At 46.9% G+C, this 27,380-nt stretch overlaps 1 protein-coding gene across 1 annotated transcript in view; it reads right to left on the bottom strand.

The window, feature by feature from the left end:
- LOC130285081 (melanin-concentrating hormone receptor 1-like) overlaps positions 1–19,639 on the bottom strand; it is a 57,350-nt gene extending 37,711 nt beyond the window's left edge. The window contains exon 1 of the mRNA XM_056536249.1: positions 19,365–19,639. Coding sequence (XP_056392224.1) covers positions 19,365–19,446 — 82 coding nt within the window. The 5' untranslated portion in view covers positions 19,447–19,639. The remainder of the gene's footprint in view (positions 1–19,364) is intronic.
- Between the last annotated feature and the right edge of the window lie 7,741 nt (positions 19,640–27,380).

The raw sequence follows: 27,380 nt of genomic DNA, 5'->3' as shown, positions 1-27,380 counted from the left end.
GTAAAAAAATTTCAAACATTGTGTGGTTTATTATTTTTGAGAAGAATGTCTTTGGGTGGTCCACTGTCCTGCATTATAGAGTCTTGTGAACTGTTGGATATGTGCTTGTTCTTACACAAAGGTATTTCTTAAAAACATTTCTAAAATGTTGTTGTTTTTTGGAGGGGATTGTGAAGCCCGGGTGTGTACTGGTGCATCAGCCAACTCCAGGCTGTGTCGTTCAGGCAATACATGGGCTCCTGATGCCGCAGAGGTGGGGCCTGGGTCTGGAAATTTCTAAATTTTGGATAGCGGGTGCTACCTATGAGAAATCTTTGTCAAAAATTTCATATATTGTGTTGTTTTTTTGGGGGGGATTGTGAAGCCCTGTTGTGTAGTGTACTAGTGCATCAGCCAACTCCACGCTGTGCCATTCAGCCACTAAATGGTCTCCTCTTGCTGCCAACATGTCCACGCTGTGTCATTCAGCCACTATATGGTGTCCTCATGCTGCCAACACCTCCACGCTGTGCCATTCAGCCACTATATGGTGTCCTCATGCTGCCAACACCTCCACGCTGTGCCATTCAGCCACTATATGGTGTCCTCATGCTGCCAACACCTCCACGCTGTGCCATTCAGCCACTATATGGTGTCCTCATGCTGCCAACACCTCCACACTGTGCCATTCAGCCACTATATGGTGTCCTCATGCTGCCAACACCTCCACGCTGTGCCATTCAGCCGCTATATGGTGTCCTCATGCTGCCAACACCTCCACGCTGTGCCATTCATCCACTATATGGTGTCCTCATGCTGCCAACACCTCCACGCTGTGCCATTCAGCCACTATATGGTGTCCTCATGCTGCCAACACCTCCACGCTGTGCCATTCAGCCACTATATGGTGTCCTCATGCTGCCAACACCTCCACGCTGTGCCATTCAGCCACTATATGGTGTCCTCATGCTGCCAACACCTCCACGCTGTGCTATTCAGCCACTATATGGTGTCCTCATGCTGCCAACACCTCCACGCTGTGCCATTCAGCCACTATATGGTGTCCTCGTGCTGCCAACACCTCCACGCTGTGCCATTCAGCCACTATATGGTGTCCTCGTGCTGCCAACACCTCCACGCTGTGCCATTCATCCACTGTATGGTGTCCTCATGCTGCCAACAACTCCACGCTATGTCATTCAGTCACTATATGGTCTCTTGACACTAATGCCACCACCAGACTCTGTCATTGTGCTGCTGTGCGGCAGTGATTCTAAGAGCGATGCCGGTAATCTGCATGCTATTCTGAATAACAGTATTATTTCACTACCCCAGCACACTCCATATCTGTTGTAGGACACAGCAAAATGTTCTATACCCCCACAGAGGCTGTATGTAGTCTAGAAATAGCCTTTTTTAATATCGATTCGCTGCAAACAAATTCGGATCGAAACAAACTTTTCGGGAAAATTTGGCGAATCGTCCGAATCAAATTTTTTGAAAAGTTCGCTCATCTCTAGTGATAAGGTCCTGAGGATTGGACCCTAACATCTGCATGGAGTTTGTATGATCTCCCTGTGTTTGTATAGGTTTTTTTTATCTAAAGCCGAGGAACGTGCTCTCGATTCACCCAAGGTGCAAGAAAAAGTGCAAACATGTTACACTAAAAAAACGTGCACAAAGGATGCGGTCTATCGCAAGCCCTTCTCCGATAGGAGAGAGGCCCCCCAACAAACCTTACCCTTCGCCTCCGGACTAAAAGGTACCTGCGAGGTTCCAGGTTCGATGTCCCTTTTCGCCGAAGCTACTAGGGGACACAAATGCTCCCGGCATCCCCCTTGGCGTTAGCCAAGGTATCTGCCCGCAGAGCCGATGACGGTAGGTACCCTGCCAAAGCAGGAGTACCCGGGGTGTTTGCAGGTTTTCTCCTACAAGCTAAAATAATCTGTGTACAGTGTACTGACATTCTGAAGCCACTGAGCGCCCGGCAGGTTCAGAGTGTCAGTACACTTAAGGAGTGGCCCTGCCTTATCAATTATTAGGAAACATTTAGCCTTATGTTCAAGCAGCTTATATATTGCAAGTCATGATTAAGCTCAGAAACACCTATCGCATATCAGTTTGGAGGAGTGTTTTTAACCTCTTTGCGACACATGATAGATTTAGTCCATCATAGTTCTACTCAGGGTGTATGGAGCGGACTCCTGACTTGAGCCTGCTTCATACCCAGAAATCCCCACTTGATATCACTTTATATTGTGCTGTCTAAAGGTACCTTTAAACCATTCCTGGTGGTCTAATGGGGTAGATTGCTCCTTTGTAGCACAATTGCAGGGGGTGATCCACTGTAGAGGTAGTCGGAAGGCTTACCTCTGCTTCTGTCCCAGCCACAGCTCTGTAATGGATAGAGCCTGTCTGCAGCAGGCTCTATCAATAGAACACAGATTACGCAGATCAATGAATTTTAAAAGAACTACATTGATCTGTATGAGGAATCTAATGATTCCTCCTAAAAGTTATCTAAGGGGACAAATAAAGTATTAAAAAAAAAGTTTAATAAAAAGGTGTAAATAACACAAATTAACCCCTTCCATAGTAAAAGTTCATATCATCCCCCTTTTCCCATTTTAAATACAAACATAATAAAAATTTACATATTTGGTATCACTGCGTGCATAATTGTCCGAACTATCGAAATACATTATTTATCCCGTACAGTACAGGGTTTAACCACTTAAGGACGGCGGGTGTATCCATATGCCCCGTTTTAAAGTCTTTAAAGGACAACTGCAGTGGTATGACACTTATCCCCTATCCACAGGATAGGAGATAAGTGTTTGATTTTGGGTGGTCCAAACGCTGGGGCCCCCCACGATCTCCCTAACGGGGCGCCGCCATTAGCGTTCATGGTGAGCGCTAAGGCGCGTAGCATCGACCTAGAGGTCGACAGTGACGCCCCGTCTCCTCCCCGTCCCCATACAGTTCTATGGGGGAGACGGGGAGGCAGTGTTAGTGTCTCCCCGTCTCCCCCATAGAGATGTATGGAGGGGGCGTGCCGGCGGCAACGTCATGTTGCGGCCGGCACGCCCCCTGCACGGGACAGCCGCGGCCCCATACAGGAGATCACAGCAGTCGGACCCCCCGCGATCAAACACTTATCCCCTATCCTGTGGATAGGGGATAAGTGTTAATCACGCTGCAGATGTCCTTTAAGGACTGAGGGCATATGGATACGCCCGTGGGAATTTCAGTAGGGGACCGGACTGGGATGCCTGCTGAAATCTTTCAGCAGGCATCCCGTGCAAATGCCTGGGGGGGTTCTGAGACCCCTCCCCCCATGTCGGCGATCGCCGCAAATGGCCGATCAATTCAGATCAGCCATTTGCGGCAATTCTGGGCTGATTGGGTCTCTGATGACCCAATCGCCCGTAAAATAGGGATGATTGGAGCTGTCAGTGACAACCCTGATGATCCTAAGGGGTAGGAGCGAGGTGGCAGTGATGCCATCCCCTCCTATCCCCTGCCATTAGTCAGTAATGACCAATGGCAGTTGAAGGCGGGGGGGGGGGGGGGTTACCATGGAAATCCCCCGCTCTGCCTGCCCCTGGATGTCGGGCAGAGCAGGGGGAGAAGATGGTGGCTGGTACCTGGGGACTTGCGGTGGGGAACGGCGATCATCAGTGGCATCAGTGGAGATCAGCGGTGGAGGTAGGGAGGCGACGGGGCAGAGCAGCAATGAAGGTAGCAGTAAAGCAGTCTTTACTGCTGCCTTCTAGGGGTTGCCACACTGCAACTCCCAGCATGCCCAGACAGCCAAAGCCTGTCTGGGCATGCTGCGAGTTGTAGTTTTGAAACATCCATAGGGCCACAGTTAGGAGACCACTATACAGTGGTGCCCAAATGGTAGCCCTCCAGATGTTGCAAAACTACAATTCTCAGCATGCCCAGACTGCCCAGGCATGCTGGGAGTAGTAGTTCTGTAACATCTGTCCCTTCACATGTTGCAGAACTACATATCCCAGCATGCCTGGGCAGTCTCAGCATGCTGGGAGTTGTAGTTTTGCAACATTTGGAAGACCACAGTTTGGAGACCACTATACAGTGGTCTCTAAGCTATAGACCTCCAGATGTTGCAAAACTACAACTCCCAGCATGCTGAGACTGCCCAGGCATGCTGGGATATGTAGTTCTGCAACATGTGAAGGGACAGATGTTACAGAACTACTACTCCCAGCATGCCTGGGCAGTCTGGGCATGCTGAGAATTGTAGTTTTGCAACATCTGGAGCGCTACCATTTGGGCACCACTGTATAGTGGTCTCCAAACTGTTATCTTCCAGATGTTGCAAAACTACAACTCCCAGCATGCCCCTCAATAGTCTGGGCATGCTGGGAGCTATAGTTTTGAACAACTGGAGGCACACTGGTTGAGAAACATTGTCTGTTTCCTAGCTCAGTGTTTTTCCAACCAGTGTGCCTCCAGCTGTTGCAAAACTATAATTACCAGCATGCACTGACAGACCATGCATGCTGGGTGTTGTAGTTTTGCAACAGCTGGAGGAACACTGGTTGGGAAACACTGAGTTAGGAAACAGACAATGTTTTCCAACCTAACTCAGTGTTTTGCAACCAGTGTGCCTCCAGCTGTTGCATAACCACAACCCTCAGCATGCACGGACAGCCAAAGGGCATGCTGGGAGCTGTATTTTTTCAACAGCTGGAGGTTAGTACAGGGTACATTCACATGGACGGGGGTCTACAGTTAGTCTCTCGCTGCAAGTTAGAGATGCAGGAAATTTTCCGCTGCAGCTTAAACTCCCAGTGGGAAACTCGCTGTAATCCCCCAGCAGTCTTAATGTACCCTAAAAACACTACACTACACAAAATAAAGGGTAAAACACTACATATACACATACCCATAAACAGTTACCCCCCCCCCCCCCCAACCCCCAATTAAAATTAGAAACCTCAGGTACGGCATGGTTTCTAAAACGCAGCCTCCAGCTGTTGCAAAACAACAATTTCCAGTATTGCTGGACAGCCTTTGACTGTCCAGGCATGCAGGGAGTTTTGCAACAGCTGGTGGCACCCTGTTTGGGAAACACTGCCGTAGGGTAATTTTGGTATCCGAGACAAGTCTAACTCTAGCATCCGGGTCCGTCTCTATGCAAATATCTAATTTATGCATCAAATGCGCATGGCACTCTCTCACTTCGGAGCCCTGTCGTATTTCAAGGCAACAGTATAGGGCCACATATGGGGTATTTTTCTGTACGTGGGAGAAATTGCCCAACAAATTTTGGGGGGCTTTTTCTCCTTTTACCCCTTATGAAAAGGTAAAGTTGAGGTCTACACCAGCCTGTTAGTGTGAAAAAAAAAAAAAATTGACACTTACATGCTGGTGTTTGCCCATACTTTTCATTTTCACAAGAAGGAAAAGAAAAAAAAGACCCCCAAAATTTGTAACGCTATTTTTCCTGAGTACGGAAATACCCCATACGTGGACGTAAAATGCTCTGCGGACGCACAACAAGGCTCAGGAGTGAGAGCGCATTATGTACATTTGAGGCCTAAATTGGTGATTTGCACAGGGGTGGCTGATTTTACAGCGGTTCTGACATAAATGCAAAAAAATAAATACCCACATTGACCCCATTTTGGAAACTGCACCCCTCACAGAATGTAACAAGGGGTATAGTGAGCCTTAACACCCCACCGGTGTTTAACGAATTTTCGTTAAAGTTGGACGTAAAAATGAAAAAAATTATTTTCTTCACTAAAATGCTGGTGTTATCTAAAAATTTGCATTTTCACAAGGGCTAATAGGAAAAAAGCCCCCCAAAATTTGTAACCCCATTTTTTCTGAGTATATAAATACTGCATGTGTTGACGAAAAGTGCTCTGCGGGCAAACTACAATGCTCAGAAGAGAGGGAGCGCCATTGGGCTTTTGGAGAGAGAATGTGACAGGAATTGAAGGCCACGTGTGCTTACAAAGCCCCCATAGTGCCAGAACAGTGGAACCCCCCGCCCCAACATGTGACCCCATTTTGGAAACTACACCCCTCACAGAATTTTATAAGGGGTACAGTGAGCATTTACACCCCACAGAGATCTGTCAAACGCCAGTAGGGTGTAAATGCTCACTGCACCCCTTATTCCATTCTGTGAGGGGTGTAGTTTCCAAAATGGGGTCACATGATGGGGGTTTCTGCTGTTCTGGCACCATGGGAGATTTGTAAATGTACATGGCCCCCGACTTCATTTCCAGCAAAATTCTATCTCATAAAGTCCAATGGCGTTCCTTCTGTTCTGAGACCAGTACTGAGCCAGAAGAGCACTTAACATCCACATATGGGGTGTTTTCTTAACCAGGAGAAATCGGGCTTCAAATTGTGTAGTTCATTTTCTCCTATTACACCATGTGAAAATGAAAAATTTGGAGTAACACCATCATTTTAGTGTTAAAAATCTAATTTTCCATTTTCACGTCCAACTTCAACGCAAAGTCGTTCACTATACCCCTTGTTACGTTCCTTGAGGGGTGTAGTTTCCAAAATATTATGCCATGTGGGGGGGGGGGGACTTTTGCTGTTCTGGCACCCTGGGGACTTTCTAAATGCAACATGCCCCCAAAAACAATTTCAGCAAAATTCTCTTTCAAAAAGCCAAATCTTGCTCCTTCTCTTCTAAGCATTGTAGTGCGCCAGCAGAGCACTTAACGTCCACATATAGGGCATTTTCTTAATCAGGAGAAATTGGGCTTCAGATTTTGGGGTCCATTTTCTCCTATTATGCCTTGTAAAAAAGAAAAATATGAGGTAACACCATCATTTTAGTGTTAAAAATCAAATTTTCCATTTTCACGTCTAATTTCAACGCAAAGTCGTCAAACACCTGTGAGGTGTTAAAGTTCACTATACCCCTTGTTACGTTCCTTGAGGGGTGTAGTTTCCAAAATAGTATGCCATGTGGGGGGATTTTTGTTGTTCCTGCACCCTGGGGACTTTCTAAATGCAGCATGCCCCCCAAAAACCATTTCAGCAAAATTCAATTTCAAAACGCCAAATGTTGCTCCTTCTCTTCTGAGCACTGTAGTGCGCCAACAGAGCACTTAACGTTCACAAATGGGGCGTTTTCTTAATCGGGATAAATTGGGCTTCAAATTTTGTGGTCCATTTTCTCCTATTATCCCTTGTGAAAGAGAAAAATTTGGGGTAACACCATCATTTTAGTGTTAAAAATCAAATTTTCCATTTTCACGTCCAAATTCAACACAAAGTCGTCAAACACCTGTGAGGTGTTAGGGCTCACTATACCCCTTGTTACTTCCTTGAGGGGTGTAGTTTCCAAATCAGAATGCTATGTGTGTTTTTTTTCTGTTCTGGCACCATGGGGGCTAAATGCAAATGTGAGGTATTTACGTACTCAAGAGAAATTGGGCTACAAATTTTGGGGGGATTTTTCTCCTTTTACCACTTTTGAAAATGAAAAAAATTGGGCTACAAGAATATGTTAGTGTAAAAAACTCAGATTATGTTTTTTCTCCTCTACTTTGCTGCAATTCTTGTGAAACACCTAAAGGGTTAACACACTTTTTGAATGTCATTTTGAAAACTTTGAGGGGTGTAGGTTCTATAATGGGGTCATTTATGGGGTATTTCACACAGAAAGGCCCCTCAAATCCAGTTCAAACTTAACTGGTCCCTGAAAAATTCAGATTTTGAAATTTTCATTAAAATTATGAAAATTGCTGCTATACTTTGAAGCCCTCTAATGTCTTCAAAAAGTAAAAATAGGTAAATTTTATGATGCCAACATAAAGTAGACATATTGTATTTGTGAATTAATATAAAATTTATTTGGAATATCCATTTTCCTTACAAGCAGAGAGTTTTAAGTACCAACAAAAATTTACCGCTATGTTAAAGTAGAAAATGTCACGAAAAAACTATCTCTGAATCAGAATAATTGGTAAAATTAAAAATTAATGCATAAAGTGACAGTGGTCAGAATTGCAAAAAAGGGCTCAGTCCTTAAGGTGAAAAAGGGCTCAGTCCTTAAGGGGTTAAACATAAAAAAATGCCAAACCCTAGAATTATGATTTTTTTAATCATGTCAAACCCAGAAAAAATGAAGTAAAAAGCTATCAAAAACTCTGTGTTACGCCTAGCGCTCCGGGTCCCCGCTCCTCCCCGGAGCGCTCACGGCGTCTTTCTCCCTGCAGCGCCCCGGTCAGTCCCGCTGACCGGGAGCGCTGCACTGTCATGGCCGTTGGGGATGCGATTCGCACAGCGGGACGCGCCCGCTCGCGAATCGCATCCCAGGTCACTTACCCGTCCCGGTCCCCTGCTGTCATGTGCTGGCGCGCGCGGCTCCGCTCTCTAGGGCGCGCGCGCGCCAGCTCTCTGAGACTTAAAGGGCCAGTGCACCAATGATTGGTGCCTGGCCCAATTAGCTTAATTGGTTCCCACCTGTTCCCTGGCTATATCTAGTCTCCTCCCTTGCACTCCCTTGCCGGATCTTGTTGCCTTGTGCCAGTGAAAGCGTTTAGTGTGTCCAAAGCCTGTGTACCTGAACTTCTGCTACCCATCCTGACTACGAACCTTGCCGCCTGCCCCCGACCTTCTGCTACGTCTGACCTTGCCTCTGCCTAGTCCTTCTGTCCCACGCCTTCTCAGCAGTCAGCGAGGTAGAGCCGTTGCTAGTGGATACGACCTGGTTGCTACTGCCGCAGCAAGACCATCCCGCTTTGCGGCGGGCTCTGGTGAAAACCAGTAGCCTCTTAGAACCGGTCCACTAGCACGGTCCACGCCAATCCCTCGCTGACACAGAGGATCCACTACCTGCCAGCCGGAATCGTGACAGTAGATCCGGCCATGGATCCCGCTGAGGTGCCGCTGCCAAGTCTCGCTGATCTTCCCACGGTGGTCGCTCAGCAATCGCAGCAGATTGCCCAACAAGGACAGCAGCTGTCGCAGTTGACCGCCATGTTACAGCAACTTCTGCCTCTGCTACAGCAGCAACCATCTCCTCCGCCAGCTCCTGCACCTCCTCCGCAGCGAGTGGCCGCTCCTAACCTCCAAGAACTCATCCATTTGGCTACCCGCATTGACATGCGTTTTTCTGAGCGACACCAAGAGCTCCGCCAGGAAAAAGACTTTGATCTCTGGGCACCTCTCCCACAGCATCCTTTGCAGTCTACGCCTGGGCCTCCCGCCGAGGAGGCCATGCAAGTGGATCGGTCTCGCCTGACCCAGGAAGAGAGGAATCGCCGTAGAGAAGAAAACCTCTGTCTGTACTGTGCCAGTACTGAGCATTTCTTGGTGGATTGCCCTATCCGTCCTCCACGCCTGGGAAACGCACGCACGCACCCAGCTCACGTGGGTGTGGCATCTTTTGGTTCTAAGTCTTCTTCTCCACGTCTCACGGTGCCCGTGCGGATTTCTCCTACAGCCAACTCCTCCATCTCGGCCGTGGCCTGCTTGGACTCTGGTGCCTCCGGGAATTTTATTTTGGAGTCCTTTGTTAATAAATTCAGCATCCCGGTGACCCGTCTCGTCAAGCCGCTCTACATTTCCGCGGTCAACGGAGCCAGATTGGACTGCACCGTGCGTTACCGCACAGAACCCCTCCTCATGTCTATTGGACCCCACCTCGAGAGGATTGAGCTATTCGTTCTCCCCGGCTGTACCTCTGAGGTCCTCCTCGGTCTGCCTTGGCTCCGGCTTCATTCCCCCACCATTGATTGGACCACCGGGGAGATCAGGAACTGGGACTCTGCCTGCCACAGGAAGTGCCTCTCCCCCCCTCCCAGTCCCGTCAGGCAAGCCTCGGTGCCTCCCCATGGCCCCCGTCCTGGTGTCACACTGCCCCGTGCCAGGCCTCGCCCTCTGCCCTCCCTCCCCATTCCCACTCCTGCTGTACTGCCTGCCGTTGAGGAAACCCTCCGTTCTTTCCCGGTGTCCTCATCCCAGGGGAGGCAGTTACCGGACAAAGAGAAGGGGAGACCTAAGGGGGGGGGTACTGTTACGCCTAGCGCTCCGGGTCCCCGCTCCTCCCCGGAGCGCTCACGGCGTCTTTCTCCCTGCAGCGCCCCGGTCAGTCCCGCTGACCGGGAGCGCTGCACTGTCATGGCCGTTGGGGATGCGATTCGCACAGCGGGACGCGCCCGCTCGCGAATCGCATCCCAGGTCACTTACCCGTCCCGGTCCCCTGCTGTCATGTGCTGGCGCGCGCGGCTCCGCTCTCTAGGGCGCGCGCGCGCCAGCTCTCTGAGACTTAAAGGGCCAGTGCACCAATGATTGGTGCCTGGCCCAATTAGCTTAATTGGTTCCCACCTGTTCCCTGGCTATATCTAGTCTCCTCCCTTGCACTCCCTTGCCGGATCTTGTTGCCTTGTGCCAGTGAAAGCGTTTAGTGTGTCCAAAGCCTGTGTACCTGAACTTCTGCTACCCATCCTGACTACGAACCTTGCCGCCTGCCCCCGACCTTCTGCTACGTCTGACCTTGCCTCTGCCTAGTCCTTCTGTCCCACGCCTTCTCAGCAGTCAGCGAGGTAGAGCCGTTGCTAGTGGATACGACCTGGTTGCTACTGCCGCAGCAAGACCATCCCGCTTTGCGGCGGGCTCTGGTGAAAACCAGTAGCCTCTTAGAACCGGTCCACTAGCACGGTCCACGCCAATCCCTCGCTGACACAGAGGATCCACTACCTGCCAGCCGGAATCGTGACACTCTGATCAACACCACAATGAAAACAACACATTATAGCGCATAAAATGTGCTTTTATACAGCCCAGTATACAAAAAATAAAAAAGTTATTGGGTCAGAAAATGGCAAAAAAACTAATTTCTAAAAATGTTTTAATATTAGTAAAGCATTAGAGAAACTATACAAATTTGGTACTGCTGTTATAAAGTTGACCTAAAGTATCAAGATAACATGTTAGTTTGACCACACCACGAAGAGTGTAAAAAAGAAACACCACCTATATTTGCAAAATTGAGGTGTTTTTTTAACCCCTTAACGACAAGCGCCGTAAATATACGTCCTGGTGACGTGGTACTTAACGCACCAGGACGTACATTTACGTCCTAAGCATAACTGCGGGCATCGGAGTGATGCCCGAATCATGCATGGCAGGTCCCGGCTGTTGATCGCAGCCAGGGACCCACCGGTAATGGTGGACATCCGCAATCCTGCGGATGTCCGCCATTAACCCCTCAGATGCCGTGATCAATACAGATCACGGCATCTGCAGCATCGCGGTCACTTAATTGGATGATCGGATCTCCCACAGCGCTGCCGCGGCGATCCGATCATCCAGCACGGCAGCCGGAGGTCCCCTCACCTGCCTCCGCTGTCTTCCGGGAGTTTTCTGCTCTTATCTGCCTTAAAAAAAAAAAGTCCAAAATAGCTGCTTTTTTTATAACATTTTGTTCCAAAAAAATTAATAAAAATATATTAAAAGTTTTATATAAGCAAATATGGTATTAATAAAAAGTAAAGATCACGCTGCAAAAAATGAGCCCTCATACCGCCGCTTATACGGAAAAATGAAAAAGTTATAGGTCTTCAAAATAGGGTTATCTTAAACGTACTAATTTGGTTAAAAAGTTTGTGATTTTTTTTTAAGCGCAACAGTAATAGAAAAGTATGCTATCACAGGTATCATTTTAATCATATTGACCCAAAGAATAAAGAACACACGTCATTTTTACCATAAATTGTACGGCGTAAAGACGAAACCTTCCAAAATTAGCAAAATTGCGGTTTTCTTTTTAATTTCCCCACACAAATAGTATTTTTTTGGTTGCGCCATACATTTTATGGTAAAGTCAGTGATGGCATTACAACAGACAACTGGTCGCGCAAAAAACAAGCCCTCATACTAGTCTGTGGATGAAAATATAAAAGAGTTATGATTTTTTTGAAGGCGAGGAGGAAAAAATGAAAACTTAAAAATAAAACTTTCTGCGTCCTTAAGGCCAAAATGGGCTTCGTCCTTAAGGGGTTAATCACTTTTAAGTTACAAATTTTGTAAAAAAAAACAAGCCCTCAAATGGCTGTGTTGATGAGAAAATAAGAGACTTATGACTATTAAAGGGTGAGTAGGAAAAAACGAAAGCGCAAAAACAAAAATTAGCCCTGTCCTTCAGGGGTTAAAGAGAATGTAATAAAAGTCATGGATTTTATGAGCTGATGGCGAATTTTCTTTGTGCTATGAAATATACCTTCCCCTGTTGAACTAAGGGTTGCCATACATTGCGTATAAAAGCTGAGAGAGAAGACCTAATCTTATATTTTATTGAAGCTGTATAATGAAACATAGAAAATGCACTACATATTAATGCAATGTCCCAATACAATAATTATGTGCTTTTTCATGCCATTGCTTACATCTGTAATTACCCTTGTAAAAGTTGTATGAAGTTAGTAAATCTCTTATATAGGTATACAATAGGGAAGATGGTAGACCAAAGATACAATGGGCACCATTAGGCACTGTGCCAACTCCAAAAATGGTCTGGAAAAAATGATTGGCACCCTTTCAGAATTGTGAAAAAATAAGATTGTTTCAAACATGTGATGCTCCTTCAAACTCACCTGGGGCAAGTGGGCAATATAAAAATCACACCTGAAAGCAGATAAAAAGGAGAGAAGTTCACTTAATCTTTGCATTGTGTGTCTGTGTGTGCCACACTAAGCATGGACAACAGAAAGAGGAAAAGAGAACTGTCTGAGACTTGAGAACCAAAGCTATGGAAAAATATCAACAATGTCAAGGTTATAAGTCCATCTCCAGAGATCTAGATTTGCCTTTGTCCACAGTGTGCAACATTATCAAGAAGTTTGAAACCCATGGCACTGTAGCTAATCTCCCTGGGCGTGGACGGAAGAGAACAATTGAAAAGGTGACAATGCAGGATAGTCCGGATGGTGGATAAGCAGCCCCAAACAAGTTCCAAAGATATTCAAGCTGTCATGCAGGCTCAGGGAGCATCAGTGTCAGCGCGAACTATCCATTGACATTTAAATGAAATGGAACGCTATGGCAGGAGACCCAGGAGGACCCCACTTCTGACACAGAGACATAAAAAAGCAAGACTACATTTTGCCAAAATGAACTTGAGGAATCCAAAATCCTTCTGGGAAACGTCTTGTGGACAGATGAGACCAAGATAGAGATTTTTGGTAAAGCACATAATTCTTTACCGAAAAAGGGAATGAGGCCTACATAGAAAAGGACACAGTACCTACAGGGAAATATGTGGAGGTTGAATGTGTGCAAGGCATCATGAAATCTGAGGATTTACCAACGGATTTTGGGTCGCACTGTACAGCCCAGTGTCAGAAAGCTGGGTTTGCGTCCGAGATCTTGTGTCTTCCAGCAGGACAATGACCCCAAACACATGTCAAAAAGCACCAGAAATGGATGGCAACAAAGTGCTGGAGAGTTCTGAAGTGGCCAGCAATGAGTCCAGATCTAAATCTGGATTAGCTTTTTTTCCTGGATTAGCTTTTCTGGTTTAGTTCCAATACACACAAAGGGAATAAACATGTGTATAGCAAAACATGTGTTCCGGCAATCCTTTTCTTTGAGAAATACTTCAATTTCTTGAAAAATTTCATGGGTGCCAACATTTACGGCCATGACTGTATGTGTTACTCATTAGGTCACGCATATGTTTTACATGTCTTTTCTATGAGTCTAGCTTCTTTATTTGGTTTACAAATCTCTCTGTTCTGCTGCTCACTCATTCTGACATCCACTGCTCAGGAAGGGGCTTGTCTGAGGCAAACACTGAGGCTGCCCTCACTCACAAAGCATTTGCTTTCTCCCTGAGTTTGCTGTTATTTGCTGGGTCTGTCACGATGCCGGCTGGCAGGTAGTGGATCCTCTGTGCCAGAGAGGGATTGGCGTGGACCGTGCTAGTGGACCGGTTCTAAGCCACTACTGGTTTTCACCAGAGCCCGCCGCAAAGCGGGATGGTCTTGCTGCGGCGGTAGTGACCAGGTCGTATCCACTAGCAACGGCTCACCTCTCTGGCTGCTGAAGATAGGCGCGGTACAAGGGAGTAGGCAAAAGCAAGGTCGGACGTAGCAGAAGGTCGGGGCAGGCAGCAAGGATCGTAGTCAGGGGCAACGGCAGAAGGTCTGGAAACACAGGCAAGGAACACACAAGGAACGCTTTCACTGGCACTAAGGCAACAAGATCCGGCAAGGGAGTGCAGGGGAAGTGAGGTGATATAGGGAAGTGCACAGGTGAACACACTAATTGGGACCACTGCGCCAATCAGCGGCGCAGTGGCCCTTTAAATCGCAGAGACCCGGCGCGCGCGCGCCCTAGGGAGCGGGGCCGCGCGCGCCGGGACAGAACAGACGGAGAGCGAGTCAGGTAGGGGAGCCGGGGTGCGCATCGCGAGCGGGTGCTACCCGCATCGCGAATCGCATCCCGGCTGGCAGCGGAATCGCAGCGCCCCGGGTCAGAGGACGTGACCGGAGCGCTGCCGCGGGGAGAGTGAAGCGAGCGCTCCGGGGAGGAGCGGGGACCCGGAGCGCTCGGCGTAACAGTACCCCCCCCCTTGGGTCTCCCCCTCTTCTTAGAGCCTGAGAACCTGAGGAGCAGACTTTTGTCTAGGATGTTGTCCTCAGGTTCCCAGGATCTCTCTTCAGGACCACAACCCTCCCAGTCCACTAAAAAAAAATTTTTCCCTCTGACCTTTTTGGCAGCTAAAATTTCTTTGACCGAGAAGATGTCCGAGGAGCCAGAAACAGGAGTGGGAGGAACAGATTTGGGAGAAAAACGGTTGAGGATGAGTGGTTTGAGAAGAGAGACGTGAAAGGCATTAGGGATACGAAGAGAGGGAGGAAGAAGAAGTTTATAAGAGACAGGATTAATTTGACACAAAATTTTGAAAGGACCAAGATAGCGTGGTCCCAACTTGTAGCTAGGGACACGGAAGCGGACATATTTAGCGGAGAGCCATACCTTGTCTCCAGGGGAAAAAACGGGGGGAGCTCTTCTTTTCTTATCCGCGAACTTCTTCATGCGTGATGAAGCCTGTAAGAGAGAATTTTGGGTCTCTCTCCATATGATGGAAAGGTCACGAGAAATTTCATCCACAGCGGGCAGACCAGAGGGCACCTTGGAGGCGATCAAAGAGTTCAGAGATGAGGGGTAAGGGGTAGCGGTTCTTAACCGTGATTTTATTAAGACCGCGGTAGTCAATGCAAGGACGTAGGGAGCCATCTTTTTTGGACACAAAGAAAAATCCGGCTCCGGCAGGAGAGGAGGATTTACGGATAAAGCCCTTTTTTAGATTCTCCTGGACGTATTCGGACATGGCAAGAGTCTCTGGAGCAGAGAGAGGATAAATTCTGCCCCGGGGTGGAGTAGTGCCCGGGAGGAGGTCGATAGGGCAATCATAAGGCCTGTGAGGAGGTAGAGTCTCAGCTTGTTTTTTGCAGAAAACATCCGCGAAGTCCATATAGGCCTTAGGGAGACCGGTTACTGGAGGAACCACAGAGTTACGGCAAGGGTTACTGGGAACCGGTTTTAGACAGTTCTTGGAACAAGAGGACCCCCAACTCTTGATCTCCCCAGTGGACCAATCCAGGGTAGGGGAATGAAGTTGAAGCCAGGGAAGTCCAAGGAGAATTTCCGAGGTGCAATTGGGGAGGACCAAAAGTTCAATCCTCTCATGATGAGATCCGATGCTCATAAGAAGGGGCTCCGTGCGGAAACGTATGGTACAGTCCAATCTTTCATTATTTACACAATTGATGTAGAGGGGTCTGGCGAGACTGGTCACCGGGATGTTGAACCTTTTGACGAGAGAGGCCAAAATAAAATTTCCTGCAGATCCGGAGTCCAAGAAGGCCACTGTAGAGAAGGAGAAGGCAGAGGCAGACATCCGCACAGGCACAGTAAGACGTGGAGAAGCAGAGTAGACATCAAGGACTGTCTCACCTTTGTGCGGAGTCAGCGTACGTCTTTCCAGGCGGGGAGGACGGATAGGACAATCTCTCAGGAAGTGTTCGGTACTAGCACAGTACAGGCAGAGGTTCTCCATACGGCGTCGTGTCCTCTCTTGAGGTGTCAGGCGAGACCGGTCGACCTGCATAGCCTCCACGGCGGGAGGCACAGGAACAGATTGCAGGGGACCAGAGGAGAGAGGAGCCGAGGAGGAGAAACGCCTCGTGCGAACAGAGTCCATATCTTGGCGGAGTTCCTGACGCCTTTCGGAAAAACGCATGTCAATGCGAGTGGCTAGGTGAATAAGTTCATGTAGATTAGCAGGAATTTCTCGTGCGGCCAGAACATCTTTAATGTTGCTGGATAGGCCTTTTTTGAAGGTCGCGCAGAGGGCCTCATTATTCCAGGACAATTCTGAAGCAAGAGTACGGAATTGTACGGCATACTCGCCAACGGAAGAATTACCCTGGACCAGGTTCAACAGGGCAGTCTCAGCAGAAGAGGCTCGGGCAGGTTCCTCAAAGACACTTCGGATTTCCGAGAAGAAGGAGTGTACAGAGGCAGTGACGGGGTCATTGCGGTCCCAGAGCGGTGTGGCCCATGACAGGGCTTTTCCGGACAGAAGGCTGACTACGAAAGCCACCTTAGACCTTTCAGTGGGAAACAGGTCCGACATCATCTCCAGATGCAGGGAACATTGGGAAAGAAAGCCACGGCAAAACTTAGAGTCCCCATCAAATTTATCCGGCAAGGATAAGCGTATCCCAGGAGCGGCCACTCGCTGCGGAGGAGGTGCAGGAGCTGGCGGAGGAGATGACTGCTGAAGCTGTGGTAGTAACTGTTGTAGCATAACGGTCAGTTGAGACAGCTGTTGGCCTTGTTGCGCTATCTGTTGTGACTGCTGGGCGACCACCGTGGTGAGGTCAGCGACAACTGGCAGAGGAACTTCAGCGGGATCCATGGCCGGATCTACTGTCACGATGCCGGCTGGCAGGTAGTGGATCCTCTGTGCCAGAGAGGGATTGGCGTGGACCGTGCTAGTGGACCGGTTCTAAGCCACTACTGGTTTTCACCAGAGCCCGCCGCAAAGCGGGATGGTCTTGCTGCGGCGGTAGTGACCAGGTCGTATCCACTAGCAACGGCTCACCTCTCTGGCTGCTGAAGATAGGCGCGGTACAAGGGAGTAGGCAAAAGCAAGGTCGGACGTAGCAGAAGGTCGGGGCAGGCAGCAAGGATCGTAGTCAGGGGCAACGGCAGAAGGTCTGGAAACACAGGCAAGGAACACACAAGGAACGCTTTCACTGGCACTAAGGCAACAAGATCCGGCAAGGGAGTGCAGGGGAAGTGAGGTGATATAGGGAAGTGCACAGGTGAACACACTAATTGGGACCACTGCGCCAATCAGCGGCGCAGTGGCCCTTTAAATCGCAGAGACCCGGCGCGCGCGCGCCCTAGGGAGCGGGGCCGCGCGCGCCGGGACAGAACAGACGGAGAGCGAGTCAGGTAGGGGAGCCGGGGTGCGCATCGCGAGCGGGTGCTACCCGCATCGCGAATCGCATCCCGGCTGGCAGCGGAATCGCAGCGCCCCGGGTCAGAGGACGTGACCGGAGCGCTGCCGCGGGGAGAGTGAAGCGAGCGCTCCGGGGAGGAGCGGGGACCCGGAGCGCTCGGCGTAACAGGTCTCTATATACAATCACCGCAGGCTGCTCTGTAACCCCCTCCTTTCTGTTTTCATGCTGCAGTCTGATACGACAGGAGTGAGCAAAGAGATGTGCTAGTTCCCCCCTCACTTACTGGACTTTGTACCAGCCTGTGCTTCAGCTGGGACAAAGATGATGCTGCAGCCAGACAAGATTATCTTCTGGATGGTACGGGGACCCCTAGTGGTCTTTTTTTTATAAGCCATGATTTCAATAAAAATATCTTTTTTTTTTTTATGAAGCATATTAGAAAGGTGAATGTTTTGCCACGATGCACAACATATCAAAAGTTTTAAATTCTGACAGTGCCCATTTAGATAAAAACAAACAAATAAATAAATATATGAATAAGTCTAAGATGGATTTAAAATAATGAAAGAAGTCATTCTCCCTTCCGCTCCCGTTTCAGCTCTTCCCAGATCCATTGTTGGTTCCTCTCAATATAGACATGTGACCATTGCAGCCAGTCACTGGTAACATTGTGATGACTGTAGGACCAGGAAGCAGAGACCGGCATGGGACCCTTTATTTAACATTCTGAGATTTTTTTTTCTATTTAAGTGGCTGATAAACCTCTTTAACCTTCAAAAGCCTATATTGCTATCTATATCAGGTCAAGGGCCCCGTGCTCCAGTATTTACATATAAACACATACTTGACTTTCTAATGCACGTTAGTGATCTTCAGAAAATTAGATATGCTCTTGAAGAAAAACCTTTCATCCTCATTTGGAATTCCTAGTGGAGTATGTGGTTCTTACTTCCAGGACAGACAGAAATTCACATTCTCATGTACAGCTGGGTGAAATGCCCTACATTATAACCTAGAGTTGCTCCTTGGGATACGGCTCCTTGGGTCTACACCAGTGTTTCCCAACCAGGGTGCCTCCAGCTGTTGCAAAACTACAACTCCCAGCATGCCCGGACAGCCGAATGCATTCTGGGAGTTGTAGTTTTGCAACAGCTGGAGGCACTCTGGTTGGGAAACACTGGTCTACACACTATCGATGACTAGTAATGTATATGCCCCCTTATTCATTGTCCTTAGTCGACTGAGACATTTAAAGCACTGAGCATCTGATCCAATGAGAAAAAGGCAGCAATAGTGGAGGTTTATATAGCATTAATACTAGATATGTGTTAAAGATAGGGTGGAATAGCAATAGGGTATAGAAATACAGAAGAGGTGAAAGACAGGGATAGGGGACAGAGGGATTGGGGATAGATGGCATTTAGTACATTATATAGGGTCATATTAACTGGTCAATATACTTTTGTCAAAATACGTCCCAGTAGGTATAGCATGGAAATTGGATTGTAAGCTATCCCGACACATTAAAATGAACATTCTTTCCACCGTGCAGGATCACATGGATGAACTTGAGATGCATGTCTAACTATCTGCAAGGAGAATTCTTCCCCTGCAGTCCTATGTTATCAAAAACAACAGGATATCATAATGAGTTGTAACAAACACCAAACTCCTCTCTGCTACATTGGACAAATTCTGCTCCACTGCCCCTGCAATGCCATATATATATATATATATATATATATATATATATATATATATATATATGTATTAGAAAAATGGGCAGTTTTGTCATACGGAACAGAAATAATGCAGAACTGTAGAAATGCAGATGTCCTGTACAATACAGATCTATCAACATAGACTGCAATAGGTTCCATTCATGCAACTACCTACCAAAAGACGAAAAGTTGTGAAAAATCTGGGTATTGTTATCCTGCAGACTGATGTCCTCTTCCAGATCTGCTGGCACCTCCATCTTTTCTGGTCTGGCAACCTTTCAGTACAGTTTATTGGCCTCTTCAGCTGGCATTTCTCAAAGTCTCTGCCAGCTGCAGCAGCCCATTGCAGGAGCAGGCAGAGCATGTGGAATCCAGCATCTCTGATTCTAACCTGCTTTCCCTTGAAGCTGCTGTGCAGAATATAGCACAATCTGAGCAGTGATTCCGCCTGCTCCTTGCACCACCCTCTGGCTAAAGTGACAACATTTCTTAATAAAGCAAGCTGTCATCTGGATGGAGCAAGGGTGTCTTCTCCCTATCACAGCTCAAGAAAGAGAGTCAATACCCATTACTGTTTGTACTAACATCCAATGAGTCCACCTTAAAAATGGGGAAAAAATATATAGATATATATATATATGCATATATAATTTTTTTATTTTTTTGCAAAAAAACAGTGGTGCATCGACAGTGCCCAGACTCCTCATCTTCTAAATTCTTTGAAGCTTCGTGAAAATGTGTTCTCTCAGGCTGAGTTCAGACCACATTTTTGCAATACAGTTCCTGTATGCGTTTTCAATTTGAAAACCATACGGAACCGTATTGAAAACCGTATGCATTGACTATCCATTGAAAACTGTATGCCAAACAATGCATCATGTTTTGTCCGTTTTGCATCCTTTACGTTTTTTTCAATTTTTTTCCCGTACCCAAAACCATAGTCTACCACGGTTTTTGGTCCGAGTGAAAAAAAAACGCATTGAAACATATATGTTTTTTTTGAATGTGCGTATGGTTTCATCCGGTTTTCACCATACGGTTTATGACTTTGCACAGTTTTTTTTCTTGGAATTTCAATCAAACAAGTGATTCTTTATTCAGAATGAAAAGAAGAGCAAATCCAGCGCAGTACTAGATGCAGAAGGTGCAGTTTATTCAATATTGCACACAGAACACAAGACGAACATGGCAGTGACGCATTTCGGCCGGTGGCACCCGGCCTTACTCATACAAAAGAGTATGTGTAAGGCCGGGTGCCGCTGGCCGAAACGCGTCACTGCCATGTTCGTCTTGTGTTCTGTGTGCAATATTGAATAAACTGCACCTTCTGCATCTAGTACTGCGCTGGATTTGCTCTTCTTTTCATACTCCACAAAAGGTGAAGTCCGTACCTGTCCGTGTCGCAGCTGGTCTACCCACACTGCTTTCTTTTATTCAGAATGGAATGAAAAGTTAAAAACGTACATGTTTTTTTTCCTTAAAAAACGGATGCAACCGGAAAGAATTTTTTTTAACCGTATATGGTTTACAACCGTATAAGGATTAAAATTTGTACACACATTTTGATACAGTTTAGTCAGGTTTTGAGGAATCAGTTTTACAAAAACGTGGTGTGAACCCAGCCTCAGCTGTAGGAGTAACAATTGGGGACCTTTCTTGTAAAATTGGATATACAGATTCAGGAATAACATGTATCCCACAGTGGTTATTTATTTAACACACAAAATGATTACAGAGAAAATAGTAACCATACGTGACCGTACGGTCACGTATGGTTACTATTTTCTCTGTAATAATTTTGTGTGTTAAATAAATAACCACTGTGGGATACATGTTATTCCTGACTCTCTCAGCTGTTAGAATGAATGAGAGCAAAGAAGCTGAAGGGGCTCCTTGAGACTTAATAGAAGATGAGCTAAATTACCTCTGCACTGTTTTCTATATTTTGAAAGTACAAGCAGATTTTCCCGTTCTCGCGGCTTTTTGATGGAACCTTTCTAATTATCCGTGGCAGTTCCCAGAGGCAGCCTGTGTAAGTTCAAAGGCTCCTGTACTGTTGCTTACAGGTAATTGGGAGCACATAGGAAAGGGGACGAACTGTATTTTCTGCGGGGGATTCAGCGTTCGTGTAGCAGGAAAGCAGAAGGAGGTCTAGTGAGGAAAATTGCTGTGGATCAGTGATGGATTGGCTGATCTACAGAAATCACAGGGGGGGGGGTGTGATGTTCTAATTAACTTTGCATTTAATTTCAAAGATTGCGGTAATCAATTCCTGCTCTGGGACTGCAACGGAGGAGGACTACATGGGCCCTCCAGGAAAACACTTGCATTAAAGGGGTACTCTGGTGGAAAGCAATTTTTTAAATCATCTGGTGCCAGAAAGCAAAACAGATTTGTATATTACTTCTATTAAAAAATCTTAATAGTTCCAGTACTTATCAGCTGCTGTATACCACACAGGAAGTTCTTTTCCTTTTGGATTTCTTTTCTGTCTGACCACAGTGCTCTCTGCTGACACCTCTGTCCATGTCAGGAACTGTCCAGAGCAGAAAAAAAAAACATAGCAAACCTCTCCTGCTCTGGTTCATGGTATGGACAGAGGGGTCAACAGAGTACTTTAACTTTCTGGCACCAGTTGATTTTAAAAATAAATTGTTTTTCACGGGAGTACGCCTTTAACCACTTTGTCTTTGCCGACACATTTTCTCAGTAGGTAAGCACAGGAGCTCTGGGGACTGAATTAAACGAGGTTACAAAACACTCAGTAATGAATCTGACCATCCATCCAAAGGCAGAAAGATTAAGGCTCCTTTCACACTGCCGTTTGTGCAGCCGGCAGTGTGATGGACGTTATAAGATAGCGGGAGAAAAAATTGTGCTTCTCCCGCTATCTTCCGGCGGAATTACGGCAGCAATAACAGAGGTCAGAGAATCCCATTCAAGTGAATGGGTTCCTCTGTGCTTGTTATGTCTCCCGTTAGGCTTCGTTACAAAAACGGACGTTAATGGCGATGAAAAGCCCTTAACGTCCGTTTGTAATGGAGCCTTTCACATAGTGTGAATGTAGCCTAACTCTGCAGCGGATATGTGAGATGGTTCACATTATAGAATATGATTGAGGTGTAAAGGATCTGATATAGGTAAAAGAAGGGTGCAGGAGATCGTGGGCGATCTGACCACTGGGACAGACATTTATCCCCTATTCTTTGGATAGGAGATAAGATTTAATGTAGTGGAGTCATCAATAGAAAAATATTTAATGTAGTGGAGTATCTGGTGATAGACACTATATATAACTTACTTGGCCCTGCTCTGTACTCGATGGTGAAGCCTGCTACATCCAGTCATCTCTAGGAATGTGTTTAGCCCAGTTCTGTCATCTGTGGCGGCTTACTTCTCCTCTGCTCTTTAATTCACTCAAGCACTAGTTTGAAGCTGCCAACACACTTTAGCGCTGCTCTGGGGTTTGCGACTCACTTGGGCGCAGACTCAGAGTTTGCAACACAATGGAACCATTCAGTCTGACTTGGCTGCACTGGGGCTCTGCCTCTCTAGCTCAAAACTGCACTGGAACTCCTTCTCTCTTACCTGCCAACTCTGGTTGTCCTCTTTCTTGGTGTTCATTTTGTTACAAATGCTTGGAGCTGGTGGCGGGGTCGTGACGTCACAGCCACGTCCCCTCGTGACGTCATGTCACGCCCCCTCAATGCATAGACTTGCATTGAGGGGGGTGGTGTGACGTAAAAAGGTGCATGGCTGTGACATCACGATCCCGCAGCCCGTACCTAGCATTCTAAATAAATGCCGGTTGCTGTACAGAGATCGCAGGGATCCCAACAGGGGGACCCCCGGGATCAGACATCTTAACTCAGTCCTTGGTGTTAAGTCCTTCCCATGACTGACATTCGGTTCCTTCTGCATTGGGCAGTTAAAGTATACAGTATAATAAGTTGTTGTATAAAGGGCTACTCTGAAGACTCATGTCTTAGCTTACAGCCTATTCCTAATATGGACCAGTATGATATTTATATGTTAAAATGGGTATTCCTATAATAAGGAACAATTGTGGTACATTGGTAAATTCAAATAAAATCCAGTATTTATGGAAGATCAATAGTGTAATCAGTTAGCATCCATGGTATGGTAAGGCCTTGTGCTAAAATAAAATAAAAAATCACATTTCCCCTATATTCTATAATGAGAAAGTGAACAGAATTTGAGAACTTTTTGTAAATGTATTAAAAAGGAAAAACAAAAAGTATCCTTTACAAAGACATTTAAAATTTAGCTCTGGTTCCTCCCATTTCTCTTGTGTAACCCCTATGGAGCTGGCTGCAATACCTGAAATGCCCAGTAGATGGTGGACGAAGACCATCACAAATTAACTTAGTATGCTGTTGATAAAGACTGGAGCTGTGATCACATGATTAGCAGCCATTTCATGAGAGATGATTCAGCAGGTCCTTTGCTCTAAGGATTTGCTCAGAGTACCACAAGCCCTGCCAGAGAAAGGATGTGCATCTAGCTGTGAGAGACTGCCCCACAGAGACAGCACCTGTTAATAGAGAGAGACATGTACCACAGAGACAGCACCTGTAATAGAGAGAGACCTGCTAGCTGCACTGAGGAACAAGCACTAAGTCCAGATGTCTGGTGAGCTCAGTGAGAGGAGACTGCAGCTGGACTGACCAGGTTATGGGCGCTGTAGGGTAAACCAAAGCCCTCTCTACCCTGTTCCACCACAGAGCACCTGTTCTCTCATTTAAAGTAAAGACTCTGAGATCCAGTTGGGACATTACACAGCTCAGCCTGTTTTAGCGACGCTGCAGAGCAGGACTTGTATGGGCTTCATCTCTCCTATGTGCACAAACGGCCATTAAGGCGAAGACATGTGGGTGGGCCGCAGGTGTACAAGTGGGTTGGTAAGAAAAATCCACATTGCATTGCTTTTCATTCTATAGTGTTGTCATTGTATTTTCCTATGTTTGATTGTTCATTTGCTATTTTCTATATAAAGTTAGTTCCAGTTAGGCTGTGTCAATCTTATTGCATCAAGTATGTTCCCAGTGGGACCCCACATCCCTACCCTGGATGCTCCACTGGGTAGAGGCACTGCCACAGACATGTACCCCAGCTCCTAGATGGCGGAGGCTCAGGATCCGCCTGTTGGGCTTAGTGAGGTAACTAGGGTAAGGGACCCCAGAGATGTTAATGTGGATACCCAGTACAGAATCTCATGTTCTTCTGTATTCCTGCCCATCCTGTTTGGCAGATGCTGCTTCAATCCTGAACAATATATCTCGGGAAGGGACTGGTGTCCTAGGGTGCAGTGTGGTGACTGGGTGCTCTAGTCCCAGTAAATGTACAATCGTGAAGAAAGAAAATTCACACACACTGTTTAACTGCAACAACTTCTTCCTTTTTATATATGGATAATTTTCCAACATAACATGATACAGGAAAGCAGGAAAAATGATAATCACCCAGTGTGGATATAACAAAGTCCGCATGATGTGTCTTGGAGCAAAAAGCCGACTTCTTTACAATTTCATGTGAAGTATTCACTGCTAGAATCCTCCGGTCATCACTCTTCACACGAAGGACAGGTGAGAACAGTTGCTACGTTTCAGAGGCTACGCCTCCTTTCTCAAGCATAGTGCACGTTTCCCATCCCCAATGTGGTAGTCCTTGGGGGGGGATATAATACAGTGGAGGTGTTGCTTCGGTATTTGAGGGGTTAATTTAACTCCTGTCACTCGTGACGCCAGGGTGAGGGTTAATACGCTGAGGTAAATCTTCGGCCTATCGCCACCCTTCCCAGAAACCATAGGTGCGTGCTTAAATGAATGAAGGTCCACAATAGGGATGAACTTGAACTTGCATAAACTTTACTGAAGTACTTGCGGTACATCCAATTAACAGCAACAGTCTTAGTAATACAGTCTCTATACAGCTCAGCAATGATTGACAGATGCTGGGGACCATTGACTTATTCAAGGATTAATAGAGTTAGGATTTGTGCCGAGATCCGTCCGGATTTAGGGGTCTGTTTAGGTCCGGTGATCTTGTGAAGTTAACAGGGATTGAGATAACTCACAGTTTTGTATGGATGGCCGTTGCCGCAAGGCTTGGGCCTAGTCACTGCGGAAGATAGCTGCGCAGATCCGTCCTCATCAGCAGCGCAGGAACAAGAGAGCGATTAATGGCAACCGCTCCCTTATATGGGCAGGGCCGTTTTGGATTGGTCCATGTCAGCTGTCATTCACCGTTACAAGGCATGGTGGGTGAACACGTCACTGGGACCTCCTAAGGTCCTAAAGCAAAACCATAGAGTTTTCCACCTGATCACATGACCCGCAGGTCCTGTTACGCTACAAACAGGTAGACAATTCAATATATACAATTTTTATACTAATAACTGTATAAATATCCGATATAACTACTATACATTTAGTGGCTAAGTAAGAGGTGACAAGTGGAAGACTAGAAAAGAGTAAAAAAGACTAAAAAAGACTCTGACTATGGGGACCTCTACATAGGTAACGTATAAAATACTGTACCGGGACATCACACCAACATATATAGTCTCAAACTCTCGCAAGATTTTAATTCTACAAATACAAATACAAAAAATTTACAAAATATCTTATATATTTTGTATTAAAAACAATGCATATTATTCTAGATAGATAACCTACAAAAAAACATTAAAATAGCAACATTCATTGATCCCATGGGGCTGTAACGTGCACAGCTTTTGAATCCATTGTACCTCGCTCCTAAGTAATCTCATCTTAATTTGTTCTTTGTTGTCACCTTCAATACTCTCCAATATTTGCCATCTTAATTCGTTAATATTATGTCCTTTCTCGATAAACTGCCTTGCTACACTCGTCTCATTTTTGTTTCTGGTTCTTATTATCTGTCTCTTTTTTACATGTACGAATTGTGCTTTTGTGTTCATTTAGTCTTTGTTTAATCGGTATCATTGTCTGTCCGACATACCCCATCCCACAGGGGCAATTTAAAAGATAAACTACTTGCATACTGTTACAGGAGTCCCATCCCCTGATTGGGATTTTAGTCCCCTTCATGGGATGGGACACCGAAACTCCTTTAACCCCTTCACGACGAGCGACGTACATGTACGGCGCCGCGAAGTGTCACTTGGCGCGCGGCGACGTACATGTACGTCGCGAGGTTCCGGGAGCGCCGCGTCACCGGTAGCGGTGATCGGGCCGGGATGACTGCTGTTATCTAACAGCAGGCATCCCCGCACATCGCCGAGGGGGGTCCTGAGACCCCCCCATGACCGCGATGCGCGCAAATCGCAGGTCAATTCAGACCTGCGATCTGCGCGATTCCGGGTCATACGGGTCACTGGTGACCCGGTGACCCGGAAAATAAGAGGGATCGTAGGTGTCCGAGACACCCTAGATCCCCCTAAAGGGATAGGAGTTTGGTGGCAGGGTTGCCACCCCTACTATCCCTGCTATTGGTCGGCCGAGCGACCGACCGATAGCAGACCGGGGGAGGGGGGGTTAAAGTTCGGTTCCACCGCTTTGCCCACCTATCGGTGTCCGGGCAAAACGGGGGAACCGTCCAGGGAGGGTCGGCGCCGAAGGTCCCTACCTGGATCCCGGATCGCGATCCTCCATGCGGGGATCCCCCACGTGCGGCGGCGGCTTCCGGGTCCTGCTAGGTGAGTTGTTGCCTAGCAACATCCGGAGGGCCACAGTTTACAGTGGTCTCTAAACCGTGGCCCTCCAGATGTTGCAAAACTACAACTCCCAGCATGCCCAGACAGCTGTTTGCTGTGTGGGCATGCTGGGACTTGTAGTTTTGCAATATTTAGAGGGGTTCAGGTTGTAGATCACTAAGTGGTCTCAAACTGTAGCCCTCCAGATGTTGCAAAACTACAACTCTCAGCATGCCCAGACAGCAGTTTGCTGGCTGGGCATGCTGAGAGTTGTAGTTTTGCAACATCTGGAGGGCCACAGTTTTGAGACCACTGGACAGTGATTTACAACTTGAACCCCTCTAAATCTTGCAAAACTACAACTCCCAGCATTCAGGAACAGCATAAGGCTGTCTTGGCATGCTGGGAGTTGTACTTGCGTGCCTCCAGCCATTGCATAACTACATCTCCCAGCATGCCCTTCCGCAATCAGTACATGCTGGGAGTTGCAGT

Source organism: Hyla sarda, chromosome 8, assembly GCF_029499605.1.
Source record: "Hyla sarda isolate aHylSar1 chromosome 8, aHylSar1.hap1, whole genome shotgun sequence".
NCBI lineage: Eukaryota > Metazoa > Chordata > Amphibia > Anura > Hylidae > Hyla > Hyla sarda.
Note: the sequence above shows the minus strand (reverse complement) of the source record. Positions and strands in the feature narration are given on the sequence as shown.